At 52.8% G+C, this 22219-nt stretch overlaps 1 protein-coding gene across 5 annotated transcripts in view; it reads left to right on the forward strand.

The window, feature by feature from the left end:
• IGSF21 (immunoglobin superfamily member 21) overlaps nucleotides 1–22219 on the forward strand; it is a 272330-nt gene that overhangs the window by 36383 nt on the left and 213728 nt on the right. Inside the window, exon 1 of one of the 5 annotated variants that reach the window (XM_067722122.1) lies at nucleotides 16224–16359. The exons of the other annotated variants lie outside the window; for them this stretch is intronic. Coding sequence (XP_067578223.1) covers nucleotides 16263–16359 — 97 coding nt within the window. The 5' untranslated portion in view covers nucleotides 16224–16262. Of the gene's footprint in view, nucleotides 1–16223; nucleotides 16360–22219 lie in introns of those variants that run through there. 5 annotated transcript variants of the gene reach the window in all.

Here is a 22219-nt window from a genome sequence, read left to right on the forward strand (position 1 = left end):
GAAGAGGCCTCCCTTAAGGAGTTTTGGCCCGTTGGCCACCCCACACAGCACGGGCTCATTTGAGAACAATAAAAGATTACGTATAATAAATGGCCTGTACGAGGATACCAAGAAATAATCCTTGGAAACTGAAGGGAGTGGCCCGGGAAGGCTCTGAGGGATTGAAACAATCTTGGGAGGTAGGGAGGGAATCCCAGGCCGGAGAGCAGCACGTGCGAAGCCCTGGAGGGGGGAATGAGGATGCTGTCAGGCTGTGTGAGGATGGGAGACAGAGAGGCAGCTGGCCTCACTTGAGCATAAGGTGCTCACCGAGAAGCGGGGAATGAGGTTGAAGCTGTTGGCCAGGGCCTGCTCGCCAGGGCGAGGGGTCTGGATTTGAGCCTGGGGGCTACGGGGGGCAGTTGAAGAGAGGGGAGTGACGTTCCCAGACCAGGGCTCTAGGAAGATGAATTTGGCTTTTCTGGGCCACCTGAAACCGGAAACCCTTTGCCACGCCGTCGTGTTATGAATGACCGCTCTGGGGCGCCCGAAGGGACGATGGCCTCGTGGCAGAAGCGCCGTTATTTGGACGCTACCCACCTCCCCACAGTGTCCAGACCTGGCAAGGAGGGAAGACCAGACCCCCGCCTGGAATGGAGCTGTCCCACCTTGAGCCTGAACCAAGTGCGATGGGGGTAGCTTCTCCTGGGGAGAAGCATCTGCATCCCCAGGGGGCATGGGCTCCGGGGTCTGGCCTGAGTTCAGATCCCACCTCCGCCACTTATCCAGTGTGTGAACTCCGATCACCTCTTTGTTGCTTTCAGCCTTGATGTCTCCAGCTGAGCACGCGACTCATCATGGTGGCTTCGTGGGGTGGGGCTGCTGGGCAGGGGAAATTCACGTAATACGAGGGGTCTGTATGCAGGGTACCTAGCACACAGCAGGTGTGGGAAAAGTGGCTGCTGCTGTTATAATGACATTTGGAATGCCCCCAAGTCTGAAGAGGAAGAAGTGTTTGCTAAGCCCCAGTGCCCAGGAGGAGGGGTACATTGTAGGTTTCCCACATGGAGCGGGTCCTCAGGTTTGGAATTACAGAGCCTTGGGGCCAGGAGGGAGCTGGGAGATTCAATGCACCATATCCTTCCCCCATTTTAAAGCTGAGAAAACTGAAGCCAGAGAGGGTGACTTTCCCGTTGGTGCCCACACCGTGCGTGACGTGTGTGCGCGTGGTGGTGGTGGGGGGTGCAGGTCTTCTCCCTCGAGGTCCTGGGGGCCATCCCAGGGCTCAGTCAGGCAGACCCACCACCCAAGAGCCTTGCGTGGGGAGCATCAGGGTGCCCCAGACTTGGGTGGGGATCTTGGCGGCACTCCAGCGGAGAGCAACCCCCCAGCCTCATACATCACAGAAGCAGCTTGGGAGTCACCAGGGAGAGAGGCAGCTGAGCTGTTCCCTTTGCCCTTTTGTTTCTCTTTCTGCAGAGGCACTCAGCGCTCCTCCGGCGGGGCTGTTTGTCACCAATCATTGGCGCCTCCATTATCTTCCGAGCACCATCTCTTCCTCCCCGCTGCTTAATGCTGCCCCAAAGGAAGGCGTCCATCACTGGCTGCCCTGGCATCGTGCAGGGCTGGGCATGGGGAGGGGGCAGTGCAGGGATGAAGACAGAGGCTGGCATGGCCAGAGGGTGGGTGGCGTCCGCATCTAGAGCTGGTGATCAGTGCCGGAGTGCGCAGGATTTTGTCAGGTGGGTATTCAGGCCATACCGTAACCCAAGGCCAGGTGCCTGGTTCTACAGGAGCAGGTGATACCTTGCTAATTGTCACCAAGCACCTAATATCCCAGTCAGGGGCGGAGGGAGTGAGATGGGGGCAGCAAAAGCAACCACACCACAAAAGCTTCTTTGTTTGCTCGGTGGCAGCAGAGAAGTGGACCTGAGCTCAGCTTGGAGAGGAGGAGGCATGTTGGAAGTCGAGTTCCTAAGCTTGTCTCCCCACTGAGGAGCCTGGAGGGAGGAGAGAGGCAAGCAACCGGGTGGGCAGGAATAGAGTTACTTAACCAGGAAGAGCTAGTGGTTCCCAGGACAGTCTGAATGCAGAGAGAAGTTTCTTGTTGCAAGAAGCAGTATAGTTCATTCATTCATTCAATTACTGATTCATCCACTGGTGCGTTGAGAATTAATTGAATGCTCTTGGCAATCAAGCACCGTGCTGTCCTAGAAATCCAGAGGAGAATGAATAGGCGAGTTCTTGCCCTCATGGGGCTTACAGTCCAGAGCTGTGTTCAACATGGAGCTGTGTGTGACAACTGACATTTACATTAAAACTCAGCAAGGTGTCTCGGCTTTTATTTAACCGGATGAAACAGAATTCAGTTTTTCAGCCACACCGGCCACATTTCACGGGCTCAACAGCCACACGGGGCAGGTGGCTCCCGTATTGGGCAGCACAGCTGTGGGTAAGATGTCTCCATCACTGTGGAAAGCTCTATTGGACAGTGCACGTCTAGGGCGATGTTCCTCTTTAGGTGGGGCCTCCCCACGGGCAATAAATACCAAGGGATCACAGAGAGGGAGGGTCTTCCTTGTTCCTTTCTCATGCTGTCCTCCTAGTTATGCCAAGGAGAAAGCCTCAGGCTGATGCCATCCTGTCTTTAACGCCCCTTCGCTTGCTAATCTCTCTTTGCAACAAAAACAGGTGCGGGGCAACGTGCCTGCAGCGAGCCAGAGGGAGTAAAAGTTTTAATAACAGTGTTTTGTTTTCATTATAATTCTTTTTCAGTCATCCTCTGTTTAAGGCAAGTGAGACTGGTTTGCCATTTGGGGCAGTGATTTAAATTCACTCTCTCTTTTTCAAATGGCTTATTTAAGTAAAAAAATGAGTCAAGTTAAAGAAAAATGTTAAGTGCATAGTGGAGCAGGTGGCATGCAGATGTGGCCAATCTGGGCAGCTGCGGGTGTGAACGTCTGTGGCTGAGAAACCGCAGTTCAGATGGAATGACATGGGCTTTGGAGGCAGAGGAGGGCTGGGGTTTCAGTGCCACTGTTTGTAAGCTCTGTAATCTGGGGACACTTTCTTTCTCTCCGTACCAACCAGGTTCCAGCAGGAAACACCTAGCTCAGCCTGGGGGGTCCATGAAGGGCTTATTAAAGGGACTACTGGCTTTAGGGTTTAGGGAGGGCAGCCCTTGGGACCAAGAACAGTGGGGAGTTACTACCACCTGTAGCAACTGGAGAGAGGGCTGTGTGAAGAGGGCTGCGTGCAGGACTGTGGCTCTGGGTAGAGGGATGCAGCCAACTCTTGGGGACCTGGCAGGGAGCTGGAGGAAGAAATACCTCAATTTCATCCTCCTCCTGCCTTTGGGTCTCTTGCTGATGCTGCCCATTGACCAAACTCAGTTGGAAGCCCATGCAATTGGGCTCCCAGGCACAGAACGGGTGGAGAAGGGAAAAGAGTGAGCTGGGGAGCAAACAGCAGAGCTATAACACCATCCTGCTAAGCTAAGCCTCAGTTTCCCTGTCTAGAAAATGAAGGTTGCACTACATACCCAACAGAGTTGCTAAGACGATGGAAACAGATGACCTGTGATGCTAATAAATAATTGGTCACTACTTATATTAATAACAATCACGGGACTAAAATGCCTGCCTTATGCCCCATCCTGTGCTAGACGCTAGATTTTCCTGAGCCAAAATGTAACATATGAGTATGGGGCTTTACGAATGCGGAACTGGCCTTTCAGGGGCACGTGAACTTGAAGGGACAGGTAACTTTGGGAGAACGTTGCAGTTTGCAGAGAGGAAACGCCTGCACCCTCCACTGCTGGTATTGACCATTGTGATGTGTTGTCTCTGCTCAAGACTCTTCAATGTCCCCACACGTTCCTGTCCCCTGGTCCATCGCACCGATTGATTACTCCACCCCAGGGCATACCGATGCCTCGTTCCCCGGTCTATTTTCCACCCCATTTCCCACAGAGAGGTTCTTTCTTCTTAGATCCATTTAGGTAATCCTTCCTGCCATCCCCACTGGCTCTTACCATGTGCAGTCTGGTCCACATCCATCATGAACGGGCTCAGAGTTCCTTCCTCCCAAGGGGACAGGCAGATGCTCTCCAAGTCTTAGCTCTTCTTGCCAGACGCTGCTTCCTCCCTTGCAGGTGGGGTAGAAGGGAGTTAACAGTGAGTAAGTTAGCCCTTTGGATCATCAGACCTTTATCCTTCATCTGAAAGCTGAGAGTGCCAATTCTACATTTCGAGGGACCTTCTCAGCAAGTCGCTGGAGTCTGAGGCGGGGGGAGGGGGGGGGTGCGGGCGCCGGCTTCTAAATGGAGTGACTGTTTCCTGGGAAAACGGCCACCAACAGCCCCTTTGGCTCCCAGCTTCTCAGTTGGCTCAGGGGACTGTCCTCGTGTCCCTCTAATTTCCTTTGTCCGGCCCTTTTTTCCATCTACCTTGACTGTTCAGATTGACTTCGATGAGGCCTAATTTTGCCAGTTGAAATTCGAGACGCTTATACATTCGGTGCTTTGCTGAAATAGCTGTGACAAATACCAGCGGCAATTTCGTCCCCGGCTTATTTATTCTCTGAAGTGCTCTGGGCAAGACAGAGTGCCCCTGCCCCTTGCCCGCGTGCCGTCTGTCGACACTGCCATCTTCCCCCAGCCCTGCTACAGCCCTGTCCCCCTGCAGGTCGGTCTCAGCCCTGCCTACTGACTGAGTGACAGCATGCTCCTTTGGAGGGGGGGATCGATCGCTTACTGGAGGTCAATATTCCTTAGGAAAACCTCCAACAGCCCCCTCGGGTCTCAGTGTCCAAGTTGGTGGGGGTGACGTTCCTTTGTTCAGCCGCCTTTCCATCTACCTGACTGTTCACATGAACTTAGATGAGACTCGTTTCCAGTCGAATATGGGACCGTGTCCTGCAGGCTGGACCTCCCCTATGTGCAGGCTGCGGGGCATCCATCGTAGTAATGTTGGGCCACTCCTTGGTCCGGGCTTGGGTCTCGGGGAGCTTTTGTTGCCCGCCATGCCCATGTCCTGGGGTGGTGGAGTGCTGCTTTCTGGTTGCCATCTCTGAGCGTGCCCTGGGGCACAGGGCACACTTCAGTCACCTCCTTCATGACTTTATCTGCATCCCACCCAGGTTATTTCTTACATCATGATTTTCTTAAAATCAAATTTAAACTGATTCCCTCTATTTTCATTTGTATTTTACAAAGGAATAATGTATAGGCTTGTTGTACTGAGTAGACATATTTTTTCTTAATTCATATTAAACATGTGACCATTTGAATTTTTAAAAAAGCTTCTCTGTGCCACTTGGCCTCATCCTGCAAGCTACTGTAGAAAACATCAGTTTGGTGGAAAGGACACCAAACTGGATCTGATTTCAACTCCTCCATCAACTTGCAGCATCACTCGCTTACCCTCCCCCACTCCTCTGAGCCTTAGGTCCATAAAACAAAGGAGTGAGTCTGGACGACCCAGTTCTAAGATTCTTGGATGGCTAATAAGATTGGGAAGGAGAGTACTGTCGTCTAGGTCCAAAATACTTCATTTAAGACATATTGGATGCCTCCAAATTCCCACCTTTGGGATGAAGCGTCCTGCCTCCAGGCTGTGTTGCTAAGAGCAGCTGTCTGTGACGAGGATGCTCCAATAGCCACTCATTTCCTTGGAGCACAAACTCGGCCTCATTTCAGTTCCATTCAGCAGCCGTTTACTGAGCACCTGCTCTGAGTTGCGCCCTGTGCCAGGGCTGGCACTAAGGTGCAGATGAGACCCAGTGCCTGTCCTCAGGGAGTCCACAGTCTCCTGGGGCAGATAGGCAGGCGAACAAATAAATTATGGAATAATATTGAAAATTCTAAAATTGAAATAGCTACCAAGTCCTTATGGGAACGTAGAAAAGGGGATGACTAATCCACTGAGGTGTTAGGGAAAGTCCTATATCATCAGAGAGGTTAAGCCACTTGCTCAGGTTTGCACAGCTACTAAGTGGTTGAGCTTTGAACGTAGGATGTCTCACACTTTAACTGCTTTCTGTCCTCTCTGCCTTCTTGCTTCTCTGCCGGAGATCCCTTCCAACTTGACCTTTTGTGATTCTGGGGCTCTCTGGACCTCCCATCCTGCTCCTACGTGCCTCTGGGGGAGGGGGTCAGGGGCTCCAGCAGCAGCGGGATCTGGCCCTGGGCCCCCTGCCTGGGCAGTCACTGGGTGGCAGCTCAGCTCTCCTCTGTTGTCTCTGGCCTCGTTATTATTCTTTCTTTCCAGCATGCTGCTAAAAGCTTCCTGCAGAGAGCACACAGCCCAGCTCTTTATTTATTTATTTAATTTATTATTTTTTTAATTTTATTCATTTATTTATTTTTGGCTGCATTGGGTCTATGTTGCTGAGCGCGGGCTTTCTCTAGTTGTGGCGAGAGGGGGCTACTCTTTGTTGCGGTGTGCGGGCTTCTCATTGTGGTGGCTTGTCTTATTGCGGAGCACAGGTTCTAGGCACGCGGGCTTCAGTAGTTGTGGCACACGGGCTTAGTTGCTCCGCGGCATGTAGGATCTTCCTGGACGAGGGCTCGAACCCGTGTCCCTACACTGGCAGGCAAATTCTTAACCACTGCGTCACCAGGGAAGTCCAACCCAGCTCTTTAAAATTTAAAGGGCTTTACTTAAATAATGTTATTTCCCTTGGAAAGGAGACAGAAGAGGTATTTGCAGTGGTTAAATTAGTGCATTGTGTGGGTCCGAGCAGATGAGTGTGGGGTTCGGTGGGCGTGGAGGTGGCCAGGGAGATATTCATGGCAATGGGAGGGGCTATGGCTCATCACCCCTCCCTCTCATTCCCCAGAAAGCATGACCTCAGAGGGGACCTATTGTGCACAGAGTTCTGGGAAGAGCACTGGGTGCCACCTGTGGGGAACCACTTGGGAGAACATGAATCTGGACAAAAAGCCTAACCCTCGGGCTTCCCTGGTGGCACAGTGGTTGAGAGTCCGCCTGCCGATGCAGGGGACACAGGTTCGTGCCCCGGTCCAGGAGGATCCCACATGCCGCGGAGCGGCTGGGCCCGTGAGCCATGGCCGCTGGGCCGGCGCGTCCGGAACCTGTGCTCCGCAACGGTAGAGGCCACAACAGTGAGAGGCCCGTGTACCGCAAAAAAAAAAAAAAAAAAAAAAAAGCCTAACCCTCCTGCCACATAGGACCTCAGCACTAAAAACTTGGTACTCCTAGATGCCCCAGGGCCTTTGTACTTGTCATTCCCTTGGCTGGAAACTACTTCCTTCTTCAGACTAAGTCCTATTCATCATTCAGGTCTCACTTTAGACCTCATTTATTCCACAAACATTTTCTGTGCACCTACTCTGTTCACAGCACCATGGGGCACAGAGGCCATTTGTAACTCATCTCCGTGCTTCCTGTGCCTGGTGTAGTTCTGGCACAGAGCGGGCATCGGTAAGTGTTTATGGAACTGATAAGAGCCCATGTGGATGCTGCGGGATCTGGAAGAAGGATAGAGTTGCCTTTCCAGTGCTTATAGCGTCATTGGAGATTCAGCTCAAAGACATTTTGAGCTCTGACTGAACCTATTATGCCTGGCAGACTCATACCCACTCAGGGAAGAAAGGGAGAATTCATTCCTTCTTTCTTTGGCCCTATATTTTTTGGCCATATATCCATCTATCTATCCATCCATCCTTCCATCCATTCACCCATCCTTTCATTCATCTGACAAACTGGATACTTACCACGTTCCAGATAGTGTGCTAGGCACTAGAGATATGGTGGTGAATAGAAACAGATAAAGATAAAGCCTGCCCTCCTGGAGCTTACCTTCCAGAGTACATACATGAATACATAACAAGAGGAAGTAATAGCTGCTATGAAGAAGAATAGGGCCCAGTAAGTGTGCTGGCCAAGTGCAGATGTGTGGGAGGGGCCCTATCACTGAGCAGCTACTATGTCTCAGACCCTGTGCACTGGCTGGAAACAAGTAAAGAAGCATAATCACTGGCCACAGTGAATGTTAGGATGGCGAGAGCTGGGAAACGGTTGGTAGTGACCAGGGCAGTTTCATGATCAGGGAGGCCTCCAGTGAAGTTCTGAGACATGAGCTGGGCCTTGGAGATGGGGGAGTTGAGGCAGCATGTGGCAGACCCATGGTTTTCAAACTGTGCTCCTTGGAACCCCAGTTTCCCATGGACGTACCCCCCATACCACTTTGGGCAGCCAGAATGTGAGTCAAGGTAATGGTTCAGGGGGCCCTTGTCCCCAGCTCGATCCGGGAGCTCTGCTTTGCCTCTTTTCCAGACTGGCTTCTACTCCAGCTTTACTCTGAATGAAGGAATTTGAAAATGAGTGGACTGCACGATGGGGAGGAAGTATGGACCTCCTCAGGGCTAGTAGAGGAGGTTCTAGCGTTTTTCTGTTAAATTCAACCCTCATTTCATGCTACGTACGGGGAAACTGAGGCCCAGAGGGGCCAGTGGCTTGTACCAGGTCCCCAGCAGGAGGGGACCATTTCTGGGAGAAAAGCCTCTGATTTCCGCCTCTTTCCAAGCTGGAAGGGAGGCCTGTGAGAAAGCCCCACGCCCACCCCGGCCCTGGCCCAGAGGCTTGGGTCCTGTTGCCCCCGCAACTTGTGCCTGCCCCGGCACCCAGACAGCCTCAGGGTACCCCCTATAAACCTTTCTCCTTTGCCAGCCCAACTGGTCTACCCCACCCCCACGGGAGCCTGGAATTAGATGAAACATTTAATGATCCCACACCTCGTTATGTTTTATTAAAAGCACCCACGCTGGCTTCTGTTGGCACATCTGCCAGGCGCAGTCCTGGGGCTTCCTCTCCCTCCAAACCACCACCTCTCACGGCCCGGGGAGGCAGACGGCTGCCACCTCCTTCCCTCACAGAGCGGGGCCCCCAGCCGGGCTGTCCTGCAGGTAAAGGCAGACTTGGGTATTTAGAATGATAATTCCGTGTGTTCACACATCCCTCACCCCATCTGGTCCTGCAGCTACCGCTAGGGGGAATTGGTTCAGAGAGGAACGAGTCCAAAGGGAGATGCACCTGGTCCTGCGTTCTTGACGCTCTCTGTGCGACCGTGCACATCCAAGATCAGGCTGGCTTTCCTCCCCAGGCTGCTCATGTTATAGCCACCAGCGACCGGAGGGAATGCCTCGCTCTCAGCAGGCTGTCGGGCTTCCAGGAGGAAAACACTGGCGTCCAGATATTTTTGGTAGAGAAGCAGCTCTCCCCTTCCCTCCTGGTGGGACGTGCTGTGCCCTATCAGGGGGCCGGGTAGAGTGCTTCGAATACGTGGCCCACCTGGTGCTGAATGGCCGCTGAGTCACCCGCTAGATGTGTCATCTGGGGCAAGGCGTGTAACTGCTCCGGGCCTCAGCTTCTCAACTGACACGTAGTAGACACTGAATACACAGTAGCGATGGTTTTTTTTAATAGGATCCCCCACTAAAGGAGAGAGGGCATTAATCAGCTCTTCATTGGAGGGGAGAGGGAAGTGAGAACCTTGCTTATCATCATCATTATTATTAGCTAATACTAATGGAGAACTTGCTAGTCATTTATCAGATACTTTTTGATCTCCTACTGCGTGCCCAGGGAGACAATGTGAATGGGACAGTCAAGAGCTTAGGCCTCATGGGACTGACATCCTGGTGGGCGAGGCAGGAACAAACACATAGGTAAATAGCCTAACTCTGGATGATGTCGTATTGTGAGGAGAACGCGGGGCTATGGGATAGTCAGGGGCTTAGGGACAGACCAGCTTCTCTAGGTTGCGTGGTCCAGGAAGGCTTCTTGGAGGAGGTGGCTTCTGAGCTGAAAAGGGAGAAGAAAAGAAGCAGGGAAAGTCTCACTGAGCTCTGACGTTGGCGTCTCCTGACCGGGCTGCATGTCTGTAGCTAACTTCTTCTGATGGGGTCTCCCCTGGACCCTGCTCCCCAGCATTAGGAATGACCACCTGCCATTCCCTGACACCAGTGCTGTGAACTCAGCTGGCCCATGGTAATGGCACCCCCTCCAGGCCTGGGACAAAGGCCCCAAGGAAGCAGGAGGCCAGGGACTGTGTTCGGTACATTCTTGACCTGTTCTCCCTTAGTTCTTGCACATCCCTAGGAGGTGGGTCCCGTGGCGTTCTCCATTTTGCAGACAAGGAGGCTGGGACTCAGAGGTGAAAATCTCAGAGCTGGTGTGACTAGGAGCCGGGATTTGAACCGAGGTCTGACTCAGTGCCTTCTGCATTAGGCTCCGCCTCTTGCTGGCTTGCTGTGTCTATCTGTGTTGCGTGTCCAGTGGGAGGACCAAGAAAGCAGAAAAGCCCACCTTCTCTTGTTCCACCTTGGACCCCCAGGGTGCCTCTGGCCTGGGGCTGGAGCCCCAGGCGAGTGGGGAGGTGAGTGGCCGGGTGGCAGGGAGCCCACAGAGTATCGATGGCTCTCAAAGCTGGCAGGCGTCGGGAAGAAGAAAGGTATTAATTAGCAGTTATTCCCCAGCAGTGAGGAGTTGGATAGAGATTAAGGTGGCAGCCCGTGCATCCGTTTTGTAGCAGCCGAGAAGCAACAGTAAATCAGTGCTATGAATCGATGCTGTAAGAGGGAGGTGTGTTTTTTTTTTTTCTTTTTTTTTTTTCGGTACGCGGGCCTCTCACTGTTGTGGCCTCTCCCGTTGCGGAGCGCGGGCACCGGACGCGCAGTCTCAGCGGCCATTGCTCACGGGCCCAGCCGCTCCGCGGCATGTGGGATCTTCCCGGACCGGGGCACGAACCCATGTCCCCTGCATCGGCAGGCGGACTCTCAACCACTGCACCACCAGGGAAGCCCAGGAGGTATGTTTTAATCTTATTAGCGGTATAGCATTACAGGGAGCGAGGGGGGAGAATTCCTCACTTGCGGAGCCTGGGGCAGGGAGGAGGGAGAGAAAGTGATAGGACCTTGGACCACCTGGGAGGGCAGCAGGATGGAGAACTTTGACCCCTGTTGGGAATAGGAAGGAGGGATGGGAGGTGGGAGAGTGGTGAGAGGCAGGAGAGGAGGACTGGGTCAGCAGAGGGGACCCCTCCAGTCTTCCCAAGGGGATCCGCCATAGACCTAGTCCTACTGTGCACCCCCTCCACCCCTCCCATGAATGGAGGGCTCTGGGATGGACATTGGTTCAACTGCCGGGCCCGGATGAGGTTCTCACTCAGGCACTGACCCTCTCTGGGCTCTCGGCCCAGACACACGCCCACCCACAGTGAAGGCTCAGAGGCTGAGCAATAGGGTGGTGGGTGGAGGGCAGGAGCTGGTGCCTCTGGGTGGGTGTGAGGGAGAGGACAGCATGATCAGGGCCAGTGCCCTGCACGGTAGGCCCTGAGGGCATGGGCCTTTAGTCCTCCCAACAGCCATCGCGGTGGACGTTTGGCTCCCATGAACAGAGGGGAACAGACATGAGACGTGAGGGACCAGCTCAGGTGTAGCAACGCCAGCATCTGGCGCCATCTCTGACCAGTAAAAGCATCGACCACCCCCGGCAAAAGCCGTGGGAAAACCCACGTGATCCAGCCTCTGAGTGTGACGAGCGTCTCAGAGACGGGTCACCCGCTTCTTCCCCTCCCCTTCCTCGGTTCCCCTCTCCACACCAGGACGAGGAGCTCCTGTGGGAAGGAGACAGGGAGGCAGAGGAAAAGGTGGCAAAACCAAAGCAGGAAGGACAGATCGTAAGCATCTGCCTTTCTGTTCCACCCAAGGTTAGTGGCTGACTCCCTGTGGGCCTCACTTTCCCTCCCAGATCTCTCAGGGCTCTTCTAGCTAGAACATTCTCAGATTCTGTTTCTCCCTTCTTAAATTATCAGTTGCCTGCTATGCCATTTAATCCTCTCCCTATCCCCTGTGACACAAGCGTTATTAGTCCCATTTTACAGATAGGTAAACTGAGGGGCTCAGAGAGGCTTAGTGACTTGCCCGAGGTTACACAGTTGGTGAGTGTCAGAGCCTGGATTCACACCCAGATGCTGCTCTCAAAAGCTCAACATCCTTCATTTCACAGCACCATCTCCTTGTCTGATAGCCAGACAATCATGGAGAAAAAAATGTCATCTGAGAAGGAACTTGACTCCAGGCCTTCAGTGGAGAGCAGCAGCCCTTCTGTGGGGTTGCAGTGGGGCTTCCTGCCACCACCAAGCCCAGGACTTGTTCCTGTCTGGCTGCCCCTTGTCAGCCACTCTGCTCCAGTGGCTCGACCAGCTCTGACTATGGCTCTGACAGCCTGGAGGGGGGACCCGGAGCCCCCTCAGCTCTGGCAGCCTTGGGCCGGCCAATGGAGATATCTTGGTGGTTTGCCTGGGCTGCCAAACAAGGGGTGGAAACCAGCCTTGGGCCAGGCCTCTGAAGGAAGCCGACTGCCTCCCAGGGGTGGAAACCCAGTGTCTCCTATCCTTGCTTCTTCTTGTCCTGAGAGGAGGGAAAGGGGCTCCTCTTATGGACTGAGAAAAGCCCCTGAAGAAAGACAGCGACTGCTGGGGAAAGGGGCCCTGCTCGGGACCTCTGGTCCAGCAGGGGGAGGGAAACACCCAGGGCAGATTTTTAGTTTTCTCCTCCATGCGTCTTGGTAACAGAAACCACACTGGTGGCCCTGGGATAAATGCCCCACCTCAACTTCTGCACCCAGAGGGAGGTGAAGACGTCGCCCTTCCTGTTCACACTGAGGTTCCCTATCTGTACCCCGACTAGGAGCACGTTGTCACATAAAGTGAATGGATATGGGAGTCAGGTTCAAAGCCTGGCCCACCACCTACCAGCTGTGTGACTCTGAGCAAGTTACTTCGCCTCTCTGCCTCAGGATTTTCATCCATAAATGGGGGCAACGATTAGCTACCACATGCAGTTGTTATAAGAATCAAATCGCATGTTTTTATCCCTTCATTCACTTACAGAAAGGTACTTTGTAAAATGTAATTATACTAGATAGGGTGACACTTGCTGCTGTAACAAATGAACCCCCAAATTTCACTGGCACAGTCTCAAAAATAGTATTTTTAACTTACATTGTGGGTATATTTGAAGGTGGGTGCTTTTCCTCCATGTGGAGACTCAGAGATACAGGCTCCTTATATCTTGTGACTCTGCTGTCTCCTGGGGCTCCATAGGGCTCCTTTCCAGCCAGTGGAAGAGGGAAGAGAAAATAAAGAGGCATCTAGGAAATGTCATCCATGGGTGGGGGTGGGAGTTGCCTCCAGAGACAATTCCATGTTATGCGGCAGGGCCAGGGTGTGTGTGTGTGTGTGTGTGTGTGTGTGTGTGTGTGTGTGTGTCTATTTTTGGTAGCCAGATGCTGTCTCTGCCTCAGTAAATATCTTGTTTACTTGCCTGCCGCATCCACTCCATGAAATCAATAAGAACAGTGTCTCTGTTTGTCTTATTTACTCTATATTGGGCTTCCCTGGTGGCGCAGTGGTTGAGAGTCCGCCTGCCGATGCAGGGGACGCGGGTTTGTGCCCTGGTCCTGGAAGATCCCACATGCCGTGGAGCCACTGGGCCCGTGAGCCATGGCCGCTGAGCCTGCGCGTCCGGAGCCTGTGCTCCGCAACGGGAGAGGCCACAACAGTGAGAGGCCCGCGTACTGCAAAAAAAAAAAAAAAAAAAAAATACTCTGTATTATTAATTTTTGTAACCTTAGTACCTAGCACTGTTCTGGGCACAGTATATGTACTTATTAAATATTTGTATTGATGGATGGATGGGAAGATAGATGGATGGATGGAAGATGGAAAGATGGTTGGATGATGGATAGAAGATGAATGGATGGAGGATGGATGGGTGGAGGCTGGATGGAGGATGCATGGATGGCTGGATGGATGAAGTGATAGTTAGTGAGCCGAACCACACTGAACTATGACTAGGGGAACACGTACATTTATGGTCAGCCCTCTGGGCATTCCTGCCTCATTGACTGTTGGATTCTCATCACTAAGCATGGTACGTGGCACATGGCAGATTTTCAGTGTTTACTGAATGGAATTCTTAGAGAACCTTTGGGAAGGGCAGCATTTGAACCTGGCTGAGCCTTGGCAGCCCCAGCCTGCAGACAGAGGATGGCTGAGATGACCCAGGGATGGGCTAACTTCAAGAACTGGTAAATGATTGCAGACTTTTGCCCCATCGGTGGATTCTGGGCCCTGGCCACCTCTTGGGGCTGTCAGGGAAGGAGATTTTGCAAATCTCCCCTGTGAATGCTTCAGAAGTGCCCTGCCCTCACTTGAGTGGCTGGTGAGGCTCCCGGTGCGTCCCTGCTTTCTCCCCCGGTAGGGTCTAGGCCTGTGAGGCAGACACAGAGGCTCTGAGTGGCGGGGGGAGAGGGCTGGGGATGGGGAGACCACCGAGACGGGATTAAGTGCTTTCCTCTCTTCTTGCCAGACCAGGGAGAATTTGGCTTTAAATTTTTAACCTAAATAGAGTTATATTCATTCTCTTCCCCACTAGATGCAAAGCGCTTTTTTGGAGCAATTAAGGCAAAGGCTAAATCAGTCCATTTTTAAGAGCTCAGTCTGCCTATGTGGCTGGCTAAAATTAGCGTCTCCATAAAGGGAGAGGAGGTGGGGGGAAGAGAAAGCTGGATTTGGCTTTAAGACACCCACTCACTGAGGCTGGGGGTGATGCCAGGCCTCTGCCCTGCGGCGCCCAGATCGCGGGGAGTAGGGCCTCCAGCCGCATGTGGCTTCTACTGACCAGGACACAGTTTCTCGTCCAACTGCTGTCTCCTGTCGTAGGTCTTTCCCAGTCCTCTGATACGGTAGAAGGAGTGGGTTTGCAGAGAGACTGGGCTTGAACTCCAGCTTCACTGCATACCTGCTGTGTGGTCCTGGGCAAGTCACTTCACCTCTCTGAGTTCGCAATTTTTGCATCAGATAAATGCTACCTTCTCACCATCAGTCCTTCCCTCTACCACCTGACTGTCCATGACACAGGCTGAGGCCCACACAGCTTAGAATATGAAATAATGGTCCTCCTACCATGACCCCCACCTCAGTTTATAATTTCCCATCGCCAGCATATTTACTATTTGACCACAACCGACTCCTCCACTGGGCTGGAAGCCCCTGAGGGCCTTGTCCTCTTGTTCATTGCTGGCGCATCATAGGTGCACAACTATTATATATTTCCTGATGAATGAATTCGTAATGACCACATGGGCCAGTCCCCTTACCTCTCAGAGCCTCAGTTTCCTAACGGTAAAATGTGAATAAGAATTTGTTTCTTCGCAGGTGAGAATTAAGTGTGATAAATCCCGCATTATCAAGCTCATATTACGTGCCAGGCTTTGGGGATAGAGCCGTGAGCAGCACAGGTGTGGTCCATGCCTTTAAGGAGCTACAAACTAGTGAGAGATAATGTTTGTTTTAGCACCTAGGAGAGTGCCTGCCAATTACTCTCAGTTGAATAATGAATGAATGAGTGAATGAATGAGCAAATGAATGAATGCGTGGAGGGAAAATCATCTCCCTTCAGCGACTGTTCTTAACTCTCACCTGTAGCATTTTCACTGCACATCCTCTGGGGGAGTTGAGTTTTGTGCTGACAGTTTAGAGACTTGGTCCCACTCTGGCTGTGTTGTTCTGCTGTGTCCCTCACCGTCTCTGGGCCTCATTTTCCCATCCTTAAGGTGAGGGGGTGGGGCTGTCGTCTCAAACTCTCTTTGAGCCGGAAGGATGTTCTGGTCCCTTGTTGACAGGGCTTCAGAAGCTTCCAGGGCAGAGGTCCTGTCACCACCCCTTTCCTTCTGGTCTGATTCTTCTCTAGGTCTATCTGATGCCAATTCAACTCCCCGGGGGAGGGTGAATTTCTCACAGGTGCTATCTGCTCCTCTCCCTGGCCTCTTATCTGGGACATAAGCATTTAGGTTAACACATTAGGCCAAAGCAGGTGAGGCACGTGGGAACCAGCGCCTTTCGACAAACATCTCAGGGCTTCTCTCAGGGCCAGCCGCGGAGGACTGGGCTGGGCTTGGGCTCTTCAACGCCCCGCCCACAAAGGCCGGTCCAGCCCACACCTGCGGGTCCTGAAAATTCCAGGCACCGGCGTCCGGTCCTCAGCCCCGGGATTCTGTGGCGGGCTGCGGGCCTCCCCCACGGGCCAGCTCAGGCCAGATAGATGCACCCCAACTGTGGCCTCAGTTAGTCACGGTGAGGCAGAGAAATCCTACATAGACTTCCACGGCCACGCCTGGGAGATTAGGGGATTCTCTGCGATTTAGATTAATCACCAGATTTTTCCAGAGGAAAAGGGGGCTGTCACTGAGCATATGGTCTCCCCCAGGCCTGAGCTTCAAGTTTTCCTGGGCATCAGCGCACGCACCTCCCACCAGCCCAGTGAACTGGTGCATCGGGTTCCCATCGCAGGTGAGTACCCACATCCCCAAAGAAGTGAAGGGACTTCCCTTGGGGAACTGGGGAGAGAAACTGACCTTAACTGGGCTCCTTGGGGGGCAGCCCTTGTACCAGGTGCCTTCCTGACCTGTCTTCCCCTAATGCTCACCTCAGCTTATGAGATATGCTGGGACTCCCCTGGTTGTCCAGTGGTTGAGACTCTGCGCTTCCACTGCAGGGTCGGAGATCTAAGATCCTGCATACTGCGTGCGGCGCAGCCAAAACATTTTAAAAAAGGAAAAAAAAAAAGGAGCTGTGCACCATTATTATCCCCGATGGGGAAACTGAGGCTCGGGGATGAAGTCGCTTAGGACTGGTGAGGGGCAGTGCCGTGTTTCACACCTGGCTCTGGGAAACTTCAAAGTCCCTTCTCTGTGTTTAGCGCTACAAAGCCCACGGAGGGAAGCCACTTCTGGGAAATGGAGATATAAAGAGAATTCATGACTATAATATATTTGCATGGATTTCCACCACATCTGAAGGATTTTATGTATTTATCATCTGGTGAAACCACCACAACCCTTTGAAGTAAGCAATATAGGTGTTTATCTAACAGATATTTGTGTAGTACTTACTGTGTGCAGGGCACTTTTCTAAGTGCTTCATAAATATTAATGTGTTTAACCTGCATGAAAAACTCCATGAGTTAGACTCTGTTATTTTCCTTATTTTGTAAATGAGGAAACAGAGGCACCGAGAGGTTAAGTAACTGACTCAAGGCTGAACAGCAAGTGAGTGCTGGGATTCCATCTCTGACAGTCTAGCTCCTGGCTCTTAGCCCTCGCTCGTCTGCCGCCTTGTCCGCCACATTTTAGAGGAGGAAAGGCTAGGCTCAGAGCAGGGAGTGACCTGCTCCAGGATGGGCAGTGGGTTAGTGGCAGGGCTGAGCCTTGAGCAGGGCCTGACCTTGGGACAGGAGCCGAGGGACCCCCTCTTTCCCCTGCCCTGGGCATACCAGGTCTCCTGCTTGGAGGGTGCTCTTTGTGTCACAGTCAAGGTTGATGAGGCTGGATCCACTTCAGTTTATCTGCCCCAGGGTTGGGGCCGAAGAGAATGGATCTCTAAGTGACAGGCGGGGGCGAGAGGGATTAACAGAGCTGGAGACTGTCAGTGCCTGAACCCCACATGCGGGCTACAGAATCAGCGAGCTTTAAGATCCTTATCTCACTGCGGAAATATAATAATCCCTCCCAGTACATGTGGCCTCACTTGCTTCTTTTCTGTAGCTTTGTCCTGCTATTTATCTCAGTCATTCCTTCCGACACCAGCCTGAGAAGTGGGAGGGAGGGTGGTGTTGTGTGGTCCTCACTTCAGGGATTTAGTGCTGGGACGCTATGACTACCTCGGGCATCGTTATCACTTGCTTTTGGGGTTTCCCATCAAAGTGGAGCCCGAGACAAGGATTCGGGTGCAGGTAGTTTATTTGGGAAGGACCCCAGGACACACCAGCAGAGGAGGGGGCGAGGGAGACGGAAGAAGGAGGGAAGCTGATACAGCTGCAGCTGGATGGGCTGAGAGGCAGTGTGGGGACACGCCTCAGGATCGCCAGGAGGCTGGGGTGTTTATCCACCAATCCCCATCCCTCACTGATGGAGGGTCTCTTAGGGACGTTACTGCTCCCTGCCACACCCAGGCCAGTCGCGCCCACGTAGTCTCCTCTTAGATGGAGAAGCTCAGGCTGGATGCCAGCCCAGCGTCCTCTCCCTCAGTCCCCTTACTGTGCTGCTGCCACCACGCCTGCTAACTGAGCACTTTCTATGAGCCAGTCTGCTGCTCAGGGCCTTCCCTGAGTTATCTCACCTACAACCCCATTTCACGGACATTATTGTCCCCTTCCTACAGATGAGGAAACTGAGGCAGAGAGAGGGCCACGCACAGAGCCTGTGGGAGAGTTGGGATTCAGCCCCAGTCACTTAGTCATCAAGCATTTAATAAGCACCTACTATGTGCTCGATTCTGGCTGGGACTCGAAAACCCATACTCATAACCGTTGGTCCCTCTGCGGACAAGCTCTCATCCCTTCTGTGTACAGAGACTGTATTTTCTAGATTCTCCAGGATGGTCCCCATTGCAAGTTTTTTTTTTAATCTTTTTCAATAAAGACAGTTTGTGACATACATAACCAAATGCATGCTAATGTTTAAACCTTTGTAAGACTGTGTGCATGAATAAATTCACTCTTCCCTTCCCAGTGGGAAAGCCACGTCTAACAAGAAATTCTAGTTTGGGCTGGGGAAATGTGGTCTTTGAACCAGAGGGTGGGGCATCTGATTCAGGCTCCGAACCCAGGGCTCTGGAGAGGCACTGCCTGGGCTGCAGTGCTGATGAGGTCCGTGGGGTTCCCCAGTGCGTTTCCAGCGCTCAGAACACAGCAGGGCTGCCTGGGCGATGCACCTTACCCACTCTCCTCCCAGCAAGTCTCGGCCTCCCGTGCTTCTTGCCCTCCTTCTGTCTTTATCTCTCACCGCTCCCTTGTCCTCCTGTTGGGAGTGGACCCTGTCAGGCAGTGTGGCTCCATGGTTATGACCACAGGCTCTGGGGCAGGTCCTTGGGTTTGAGCCCTACGGTGCGCTGGCTGTGAGACCTGGATGCTCTGGGCCTCAGTTTCCTCATCTGTGAGATGGGGTTAAGACAGTAGCAGACACTGACAGTGCCCAGCCGTAGCCCCCTTGGCATTTCTGCAAAGACCACAATCTGTTCACTGTGAACGCAGCGACCCTCTGCCTGGGGGCAGCACTCCTGGTCTGGACACCTGGACACTCATTCCGGGAGTGTCTTCTTCACTGGCTCCCAGATACACAGTGGGCTTGGGCTCCGCGGTGGTAGTTGGTGAGGTAACACAACAGAATCGACTGCCTTCTCTTCCCCACTCCCTCGCTGAAGTTTCGCGGTTACCTCCCAAAGAAGCTACCTGCACTTGAATTCTTTTCTGAGTCTGTGTACGGGGGAGCCCAAACCAAGCCATCATTCCACCTACTTTAGGGGCAGCTGTGGGGATTTTGCGAGTATGTATTTGTAAAACATAGAACGGTGCCCAGGCCACAGACGCAAGCACCCCCATGCTTAGTACTCCAGCTGGTCAGATATACCAGATTCAGCACCGTCTCTGTGCCTTGGTTCCTGCTGTCCCCTCTGCCTGCTCTGCCTTTCCCTCCTCTTGACCTGGCTCATGCCAAGATGTCCCTCTGGATTCAGCTTGGAAGTCACCTCTTCCTGAAAGCCTTTCCTGACCATGCCCTGCACTTGGCTGGCTGGGGTATCCTTCCTCCGTGTTCCCACAGGCTTCCTTCCTCCGTCATAGCATTTACACCCAGGATTATAATCCTCTTCTGACTGTCCCTTGTCCCCAGTTGTTCCTTGAGGCCAGAGAACACGCTAATTGCTCTCTGGTTCTCTGGGAAAGGAGGGAGCAGGTGTGTGTGTCATGCACATCCCTCTGCTCCCCACGGTCCCTGGCACATGTCTGCAGTCATGGAGTGATGATGGCTTAGAGCCCACACAGGAGAGCGGGACTAGAGCACAGGACTGTGGACCCCCAGCTCTTTCCCCACCCTTTCCTCTCTCCTCACCACCTCTGGGGTCACCCAGTGGGACAGGATGCTGGGGCAACTAGAGCTTGAAGAAGGGAGGCATCCAAGGTGATGGGAATTGGTTTTGTGAGGAAGGGTTAAAGGGCCTTAAAGTTAAGGTCTCATCTGGTCAGGAGAAGACCAGAGGGAGAGAGAGGGGGAGTTCAAAGCTCCGGATGTGCTTTGCTTTGCTTCTGCTTATGATGATGATGATGATGGTTATTCAATGAAGAAGATGGTGAACTTCTGCTGATGATGACAAAGAGGATACAGATGGATTTTAAAGCAAGAGAAGTTGCAGTCAGACCCAAGAACGAACTTCCCACTCTCTGGTTGAGCAGGGTTGGCTGTCATCTGATTCTCAGCAGGCATTTGACAGAACGATAGACTCAGGGAAAAGAGAGCCTGGAACACAGAGATGTGGACAGAGAATGAAGACCCGAGGAGAGAGAGGAGAGAGGCAGGGAGAGGCGGAAGCACAGAGGACAGGTAGAGTGCTGTGGGTCTCCAGCAACTGCTACAGCCGAAAGAGCTCATGAGAGGGAGGGGCCTGGAGGCCCAATTCCCTGCTCTACTGCCAAGTTGCTGGATGACTTCAGGCGAGTCGCTTCACCTCTCTGGGCCTCAGTTTCTTTGTCTGTAAAATGGGGATACGTCGCCAGCCAACTTCACCAACTATATCCTAAGTTATTGGATGGAAATATGCTTTACAACATTTAAAACACAGTTCAGATGAAAAATAAACAGGGTAGGAGATATGGGGATATATGTATACGTATAGCTGATTCACTTTGTTATAAAGCAGAAACTAACACGCCATTGTAAAGCAACTATGCTCCAATAAAGATGTTAAAAAAAAAAAAAACCAACAGGGTGAGGAGAAAAGCAGCAGAAGAAAGCCAAGTATATGCTTTTTATTCTGTTGCAAAGCATGGCTGGTGACACAGGGATGCTGTTTAATGAGCAGCTACTTTACACCTAGCACTCCACTATGAGGATTCCTTTAATCCTCACAATAGCCTGTGTCGGAAGCAGTGCTTCCATTTTACAGATGAGACTAATGAGACCCAGAGAGGTCATTTCAAAGTATCGGAGTCATAGAGCAGCAAGTGTCAGAGTCAGGATTAGAACTCATTGCTCCCCCAAGTCAAAGCCCTGGCTCGTTCCTTTTGCCATATTATCAGAGCTGCCATGGTCAGATGTCCCATGTGCATCTTATGACCTGATGGCCGTTCTCCCCCTGCCCAAAATAAAAGATAAGAAGCCACGACCCAGGACATCTTTCCAGTTTCATAGGCCTCCCTGTTCCTCCCCAGGAAGCCCTGCACAGGCTCCCCTACCCTCTGGAAGGGGGCATCGAGCCCAGTCTGGGGCTTCATCATCCACCCAACCAGGCCTCAGCTGAGAAGAAGTTGGGCGCTGAGCCCAACAGATAAGATCCCAGGCACCGCGGCCAAGCCTGGTGGCCTTGCCAGGCAGTGGGCTATGCTAATTGCTCTGTCAACAGTGGACCTTGTTTGCATATATGCAAATTGAGGGGCTTATTAGCTCTTCTCCCAGATGGGTCAGTTCAGGCCTCAGGCTGACCACTGCACTGCCTGCTTTGAAGGCTTCGCTAGCCAGTGGGACAAATGCCCATCCAGATGGAGGACTCAGCAGGCAGGGGTGGCCCGTGGCTTTAGCAGGTGAGGGGTTCAACTGGGACCTGAGTGTTTTGATGGGGGTACCAGAGGCTGTGGTCTGACGTTCCCATGGCTCCTCCAAACTGGGGCACCCCAGGATATCCCAGGGCCTGCCCTGGGCCTTCTCCTCTCTGACCTTGTTCCCACACGGGCCTAGTAACAGCAGGTGTCCGCTGTCCAGCTGCGAGGGTGCCCGCAGACCGAAGGGCATCCACAGAGGAGGACCCTGGGCCTGTGTCCTTGAGCCCAGCCAGGCAGCTGCTCAGAGCTCAGACATCATTGGACTTCATTGGCCCTTCTGTCAGGCTGGGCTCAGAGTATGGGGCTTCAAGTCTTCTGTCCAATGTCCTCCACCGCCAGGTCTAGCGCTTCCATCCTATAGCCAAGCCCTCAGGCTGGACCCCCATCGCCTGCCTAGATCATCACAACAGTCTCGTCACTCATCCTGCCTCCACTCGTCCCCCACTCCCTCCTCCTCCCTGAAGCCCAGCTGAGATTTTCAAACTACAAATCTGACCACCCTTTCCCTTGCTTAGAACTCTCCATGGCTCCCTAGTGCCCAGCCATAAAGTCCAAGCTCCT

This window comes from Pseudorca crassidens, chromosome 2 (genome assembly GCF_039906515.1).
Source record: "Pseudorca crassidens isolate mPseCra1 chromosome 2, mPseCra1.hap1, whole genome shotgun sequence".
Classification (NCBI taxonomy): Eukaryota; Metazoa; Chordata; class Mammalia; order Artiodactyla; family Delphinidae; genus Pseudorca; species Pseudorca crassidens.